This window comes from Amphiura filiformis, chromosome 19, assembly GCF_039555335.1.
Source record: "Amphiura filiformis chromosome 19, Afil_fr2py, whole genome shotgun sequence".
Classification (NCBI taxonomy): domain Eukaryota; kingdom Metazoa; phylum Echinodermata; class Ophiuroidea; order Amphilepidida; family Amphiuridae; genus Amphiura; species Amphiura filiformis.
The window spans coordinates 48,009,761-48,018,383 of NC_092646.1; the positions used below are offsets into that span (position 1 = coordinate 48,009,761).

Genomic DNA, 8,623 nt, shown 5'->3' on the forward strand with positions numbered 1-8,623 from the left:
CTTAACAGATTTATTTAAGTGGAATCTTTAATTATATTTACGTTCGCAATATTGCTTAAAACTTCACTAAAGTTGTAGTTCAGTATGTGAAATAGTTAATTTCCCGATATCGTATTTAAAGTGCGTTTCATACTGGTCTATCTTGGGGGCTATCTCGATTTCGCGAACAATCATGACAAAGACGTGACTTTAGACGCATCACATACTGGTCTATCTCGAGATAGACCAGTATGTAATGCACTTTTAATACGATATCGGGAAATTAACGATTTCACATACAGAACTACAACTTAAGTATAGTTTTAAGCAATATTACATATGTAAATATAAGTAAAGATTCCACTTAAATAAATCTGTTAAGTATATGCTTTAATTTAAAACCACTTTCATGAAAGTCCATAGTCTAATAAAATTATAGAAAAATAAACTTAATACGAAGATTTTCAATTGCGATTCTCTAGAAATGCGTGTTTTTTCGAGATAGATCAGTATGTGAAAATACGTATTTTGAAACAATCATAGATAGTTTATATTTAACATTTTATAACTAATTATCTAGGACAAATTGAGGTCTGTAATTTGTTGTATTGGAAGAGCTCCGTAAAAAAGAACTATATACCAATTTTCTCAAAAATGTCAAAAATTCAAGATAGACCAGTATGTGATGCACCCGACGATATGTACTTAAATTTGGCGTGTCTGATGTGCTCTCAGGTGTCACAAAAATACTATGTAAAGGTGGGCACCGAGCCCTTAACGATATAAAAAACGGGGAAAACATACCTCCTTGTGCGCGAGGTGAGCATCTAGGGATTTGCCCACGCCAAGAACCAGTATTTTCACATACTAACGTTCGGTCTCCAATCACATCAAATCCTTGACCACAATAAACCGTGGCTACATCCCCGCTATCGTATACATCTTTTTCTGGACTCACTATACCATCGGTAAGTTAAGCAAATGCAGGACAGCCTATGATTTGCAACGGAATAAAGAGTTCAGATGTGAAAGACACCAAGAAAACACCCGTCTAAAACAAAATAATGTTGCCACACATGAACCTATTGGCTGAGGCTAATCCGCATGCATGTAAGATCCTCTAACTTTAAACTTGCTTTAGATAAATTGATGCAGAAAACTTCTTGAGTTAGAACCATATAGGTCAAATGTCAAAACCTCTGTTCAAATGGAGTCACAAAACGAGCAAGTGCGCCGATGTTGACGAATGAGTTGTTGAAACACACGATTTGGTAGTATAATTTTGAATATCTAAGATGCTCGGAATTTTCACGTGTTTACCAACCCCGCCAAACATTTGACCTTAAGCATGTCAGATAAAGATTATAAGGAACGCATTGGGAGCAATTTAAGTACAGTTTGAGGAAGTTAATTAAAGTTTTACCCCTGTACACATTATAACGACCTTTAGCAATATTGTATATTGACACATGTACAAAGTCCAATGACCATTAGCAAAGTAATTGATAGGGTACCAAAAGTATAACCTCACTCTTTTTGTCAAGTCTTTTGTGACTAATAAGATTAACTGAGCGGACCTTTCGTGTGCACGGGATCATCCAAAGACAATGGACTATTCCAAAATGTTTCACTTCCATTAGCGCAATGTCGCCAGCATTTTAACCTTGGCAGACAATAGTGTAGCCAGTTTCTTGTTAGAATCTTGTAAGTCGACATTTGGGCTTACAGGAATTGTTGGATTTTTCTACTAACAAATTTGTTACTCGGTTGTAAATGAAATGTGAACGCACACGTGTGAACTCACTTCTTTATAGCACAGCTACATACCATGTATTGTAATACGGTTAATAAAGAGTGTATATATTGTAATATCATACTATATACCCAGCAAACACAAAACGTTTTCGACATCATTCGCAAAAGGTTATGAAAGGTTGTCAGAAAACGTTTAAATGTCGGGTTCTACTGCTCAGCAAACAAAAATGTTTTACAGAAAACGTTTAAATGTCGGGTTATATAAAGGGTATAAAAAAAGTTTTAATATCATTCCAAAAACATTCTTAAAAACTTGATACAAAACATTCTAAACAGAATGTTATTTGGGGGTTGAAAAAAATATTTTGCGAAAAATGCTTGCCCAAAAGGTTAAAAAAAAAAAAACATTTTAAGGACATTTCTGTGTATGCTGGTTTCAAATAGTTGTTGTAGTGTGTTTTCATACAAAACGTTTTAAAATGTTATCATGACCTTTATATAATTTAATGTTATTAGAACGTTTTTACCTAAACCAAAAGCCAAAATATAACTTATTTAAAACGTTTTTAAAACGTTTTGGTGTTTGCTGGGTATACACGGTGATTCTAGAAGAAATAGAATAAAAGTAAACTTACTGTTCATTTCATTATTAATTGAAGTGGTACTGTCTGTAAAAAGACAGTAAAGAAACATCACTTTATCAAATATGCAATAATATAACTGGTTTAAAATTACGTTAAAATTGAATGCTTTCTATGAAAGACATTGTAATCATAAGATCATATAATATAAATAGGGTACGCTTTTATAGTAGATGTGATTCATTCTAGTGGTTATTTGGATGAAAACACATAAATACTGCATAGGAAAATATATCTATACTTAAAACAAAAGTGATTTCTTAAGAACGCTACAACAATTCAAGTAGTTGCTAGATGGAGAATTTTGTATGCGTAGTTTGGTACGTCATGCGGGGCGTACGATCCGACTTTATTTCCTTAACTTATACCAATTTAAATGACAAAAAAAGCATTTCAGAAGTGACACAATTTACCTGGACGTTCCCTCGAATGACACTGTAATGAACCTGTTACAAAAGGCATAATATTTATATCCATTACTTGTACCGAATGAGATATCAAAATACGCATTGCAAAGCTCTTTATCTATCGACATCTTTATTGCGTAATTTAGTTGTATGCCTTAAAGAAATCACCTTTGTTTGAAGTGCACAGATACTTTTGGGGGCAGTATATTGATGGGAAGGAAAAACTCCTATGTGCATTTTGACGATTGAACTCAATTGACATTTTCGGTAAATCACATAAACCTTTGAGATGTCGTCACGCCGAAGCGCACTGCGCACTGCGCACTTCAAGGATTTGAAATGTGCAAAACTATTTACACATCGCCGTGATGCCAAACGATGACATATCAGGTCTATGGGATTTACCGAAAAGGTCAATACCTTCCATGTATACAGACAACAGCAACCTAAGAATGTTCACTCTGTAATCAAAATAATTTCAACAACTACTTATATGTTGTACTTTTTGAATGCCGATTGTGAACAAGAAGAAGTTCAGATCTAGAGAGTTTATAACTAGATCCAAACACGATTGGTTTTGAAACTTGGTCCAATGTCATCGGGGGTTTCGATTTGAAAGGTCGACAGCACAATTTATTGTATTACCCAGCGATGACGCTTGTATAGCCTGAAGACCGAAATCGTCCTAATTGAAGTTCGCCGCGCCAAAACGCCATCAACCTCTGAAAGAGGCCAATTACAAGAAAATACCTTTCAATTTACGAGGACAGACGCATGAGAAAATTGCAAGAAATGTGATTCAGGATTAACTTCAATGACATTAAGTATCTTTGATAATGTTTACATCTTGAATTTGGAGGCAATCATGTTATCTGTACATATCTGTAACAAATTCGGTAAACATTCACGTTGTTTAAAAAAAATACGTTTTGCTTTTATTCTTGGACTTGTTTTTGCAAATACTACCTACCATGTGCTTCATGTTTGGTCGTTCTGGTTATATCTGCAAGTAAAGAACCAGAACAAAAAGGCAGGAGTAAATATTGATATCCATTCAAGATGCTTTTAGTATAGGCGCACAAAAAGTATCCAACCCATTTGAAATATGAAACCAAAATTTGAAAAGTATCAGTACTTACCCTTTGTTTGCGATTTGGTTGTAGCGGGTATATCTGAAAACGAAACGCAAGAACCAAAAAGTATATACAAAATGTCAGTCTTAAAGGTATTTGACGGTATTATCTACCCCTGTACAATAAATAGGGAAAACAAAAGTGTTACAACATAAAATGTGTGCACTAACGTCATTATTTACGAGGGACTGTTTTTGGACACTTTGTATTATGTATTAATCCTTCTCATTAAAATGCAAAAATACAAACAATAACACTGTCTTATGTTTCCTATATGTAAATTGGTGCTTCTTGATCAATAAAGTAATAACATCAAATTAAGTTCCCGAGTCTTGGGTATGTAAATGAAGTGTATTATTCCGTGCATCGAATATGAAACAAGAATTATCGTTTTTGTTATGCTATGCTGTTTTTAGGGAGTACAGCCAAATTAGTTTGCTGAGCTCAGCCACGCTTTGCTGCCTTCACTGACGGTTCAGCTTCGCTAGAGCCATCGATACTTAAAGAATATTAAGTCACGCTTTATAAATCCATATTTTTCGGGAGGGGCGGGATACATACCACCAGCGCAAATAACACCAGCGTCCTTATTGTGTCCACAACTATTTTTTCCCCATCCACGATGAGAACAATCGGCCAAACTCATTTCAGACCCTGCACATCCTACGTCATCCATCCAGATTAGTCCATCTCCTTGACCAAAGTAAGCATTCCCAACAGCTACTGGAGAATCATATGGAAGTCCAAGCTGGCGACAAATAACCGTTGCATCGTTAGCATCCCAATAGTCATCGCACACAGTACCCCAGACGCTGCCAAGACGAATTTCAACTCGACCTTCGTTAAATTTACTCCCACCGACAAGGCGATATTGTGTGGGGCCTGAAAACCACAAGTAATTAAAGCCAGTATTTTAACGGCCCTGCAGGGGATCATCATTTCAGCTTTATTTCAATGTCCATACCACTTTAAAATATGAAGCAGTCTCCCGCCAAAAAGATATCACACCCACGATAGTGCCAACCATGCGATAAAATCTGGGACAAATTGGTAAAATATTTACTATTTTGGTGTTCGGAGAGCATGGATAGCATGTTTTCAAAAACCTTTTGTATGTGATGTCTACAAATTTGTAAACAAAATTAAAAAATTAATAAATGGATGTTCAATTTATGATGAATACAAACTACATAATTTCACCGACTTAATACATACGTACGTCTTTGAATTCGTTTATACGTACCATTAGTGCAAATGACGCCAGCATCCGAGTTATGGCGACAATTATGAACTCCCCATTCCCAGTGACTGCATCGGTCCAAACTGGTTTCAGATCCGGAGCACTGTACATTCTGCGTCCAAATAAATCCAGACCCTTCTCCGAAAAAGGCAGAACCTAGAGCTATTGGAGAACTGTATGGAAGTCCAAGCTGACGACAAATTACCTTTGCATCATTTGCATCCCAACCGTAATGGCATACTGTCCCCCATCTATTACCTAAAAGTAACTCAACGCGACCTTCAGAAGAATTGTTGCCACCGACGAGGCGATATTGAGTTGGCCCTAAAACACAGGTAAATCGTTAACCAATTCATTTTGCAGCTGGTATTGTGCAATACTTTCTGACAATATTATGATTTTAGTTGATGAGAAAGATTTGTTTTTAAAACAATTCTCCACATACATTAATGAGAGCCAGTGAAAAGCATCACTGACCATCCAAGATTTTACCCTAGAACTACGAAGCCCTAAGATTTCTTATCCATTATAAAACAAATCGCTTGTGTTTACGCCCTAAGCTAATCGTAGATCTATCTTTTGCGCTCATTTTAGTGATAAATTTTTCCCCTCAGCACCTTACCCGGGGCAGGACCGGCCATCAAAAATGACCATAGAGGGGGGAGGGGGAGGTGGAGAGGCCCACCATTGGTTTTTACAGTAAAATTAATGATTTTCATTTGGCTCTCATTTTTGTGGATTTTTTAGCCGAAAATCAATAAATTCTACCTATACTTTTGTACATAACCAGAATTTCCCGAATTTGCATGGGTGCCCTCACATTATAACGTCATAGCGACATTATGTCGGGAATGTTTGTACTTATTTTGGTATCCCTGGGTAGAGGAGACCCATAGCGATACATTGGTACCAATTATATTGTTATATAACGTTTAAGAAAATTAGGGGGGGGGGGCAACAACCTCTCTCCCCTTTCGTAGCTCGTGTAACAAAATATGGCTCAGTAGTTCTAGAGTTAAACTAGGTACCTTCGAATCACCGGACCGATGCCCTACCAACTGAGCTAATGAGTCAGATAGGTTTGCAGACTTGGAAATAATTTCTCCATATTTTTGGTGTTCTCTGTCGTTTACATATCCTTCCTAAAACACCAAAGTGCGAATATTTCCAAACACTTAAATTAGCTGAAAATTTAGGACATGTTACAAAACTATATTTTCTAGAATTTCAGAAGAGTACTTATAATATTGGCCGGTATTTTTCACACAGCGACGTTAACTAGGCAATGTACTATTACCTATAACATACACTAAAACACCAAAGTGCGAATATTTCCAAACATCTAAATTAGCTAAAAATTTAGGACATGTTACAAAACTATATTTTCTAGAATTTTAGAGGAGTACTTTTAATATTGGCCGGTTATTTTTTACACAGCGACGTTAACTAGGTAATTACCCATACTTCTAATATACGCTATTTGTAGAGGTTACGCGTCAATGGTAAGAGCACTGTGTATTGTGTGTAGGAAAACGGACAGTAACTGCAGTCAGGGGTGCAAATAGTGATTTCTTCCTCAGGAGCAAGGTTTTTAGACTCAAGATTTCCTCAATCATACCCAGGGGCGGCGGAACGATTTTGAAAGGGGGGGCAGTGAGGGTGATGTAAAACATCGAAATAATGGGCGCGAAGCGGCTATCGCGTCGCGTTTGCGCGACGCAGGGGGAGGGGGTGTCTGATGGGGGATGTCCCCCCCCCCTCAGAAGTGAGAAACTTTTGCAAAATGAAGGCCCAATTGAAACCATTTCATGGACTATTTTGGAACTATTATTGTGTACAATTTGAGTTTAAAAAAGCGAAAATTGGTGAAATGAAGCTATTAAAGCCATTTGTGGACAAGTTCTCACTATTATTAACTGTATAAATTATTACTGTAAACATTAAGTGTCGGGTGTCCAAAGCAGAAAAAAAAAGGCGAAAGCAGGGGGGGTGTCTGAGGGGGGCTTTGCCCCCAAGAAGTGAAAAACTTTTGCAAACTGAAGGCCCAATTAAAGCCATTTGTTGGACCATTCTGGCACTATTATTGTGTACAATTTTAGTTTGAAAATTTTAGTTTTGAAAAAATGGGTTAAATGAAGGCTCAAATTGAAGCCATTCGTGGGTAAGTTTTCACTATTATTGTATAAATTATTGCTTTTCGTGTTGGGTGTCCAAAGCAGAAGCGAGAAGGGGAATTTGTTTATCCGTAGGCCTACACGCTGTGTATTACCATAGGGGAGTTGGAAAAAATTTGCAAAATGAAGGACCAATTGATGCCATTTCGTGCATCATTTTTACACTTTTTTTCCACCATGGTGGGATAATTCTGAATTGACACTTAATTTGGGTGTACTTTGTCTTGGGTCCAATCTCTATCATGGAAAGTTTGCTATATCTTTCTAAATATATGATTGTTTGTTCTAGATTTGGGTTTTAGCGTTTCATATTTGAAAGAACTAATGTTTAATTGCAACATTTCAAAACCACAAACCAAAACTGGGTGCTATGATGTACAAGATTGGGCTACGAGTATGCATTTTACCAAGTAAGCAATAGATAATTCATTTTGCATATGCATGACTTTCTTTATTATACTCAAAATCGGATTTTATTATACATGTTATAAGGAAGTTGTTTACGTGCATTAGGCTCCTTCACAGCCGGTTTCTGTCGTGTATGTTTGCGAGTGAGCCACAAGCAGACTGGGTTGTCAGGGACTACAGGACAAAATACCTGTTTAACTATTTTGACTATAACTATTAGCAAGGTCTGGATTTGGCACCCTACCAGATAATACTGATAATGGTTAATTGGAAATCAGAAAATAAACACTTATTTTGTAAACAGATGATACTCTGTGGTTATTTATGGATGGAAACTTAGGAAGTTGCTGTTAATGGAATAATTGATATAAAACATTCATTTTGTTTTGTCAACGATAAAAATCCATTCACAAATAAGGTTTTTAGGAACCATTTGACATTAAATATTTTGAACAATTGCTCTATGAAAAATGATATAAATGCTCCCCTGTTGATCCAGGCTACTGATAAGCTGTCAACAAGTGACCACTAATTCCACAATTTATAATGAGCAATTATCTGACCAGACAGGAACCAAGCTGGGTATAATTGATGTTAGGAGTGACACTAGTGGGGGGGGGGGTTAAATACCAGTAATTGGGGTAGATAGTTGCTTTGGTTTTATACATTATGGTAGAGCAACTGGGCAGTTAGTAGTAACAATTATAATCAACACATTCAGAAAATAAAGATTGAATTGAGGCAGGGAACCCCTGGGATTGAGTAATCAGTCTTTTTGATTATAATTGTTAAAGGTCATCTGAGCCTGAGGTGGAATAAGTATATATTGTTGGATTATCAGAATATTCAAAGTCATGTCATAAAACGTAATCACAAAGTCGCCTGA

General features: G+C 36.4%; 1 protein-coding gene across 1 annotated transcript; it reads right to left on the reverse strand.

The window, feature by feature from the left end:
- Window positions 1–724: 724 nt before the first annotated feature.
- On the reverse strand, window positions 725–4,845 carry LOC140140741 (galectin-3-binding protein-like). The gene is made up of 5 exons (XM_072162487.1): window positions 4,477–4,845; window positions 3,922–3,954; window positions 3,753–3,785; window positions 2,370–2,402; window positions 725–972 (listed from the first exon to the last, which is right to left on the reverse strand). Exons 1-5 carry the CDS (start codon window positions 4,589–4,591, stop codon window positions 953–955), a joined length of 234 nt encoding a protein of 77 aa, XP_072018588.1. The 5' UTR covers window positions 4,592–4,845; the 3' UTR covers window positions 725–952.
- Between the last annotated feature and the right edge of the window lie 3,778 nt (window positions 4,846–8,623).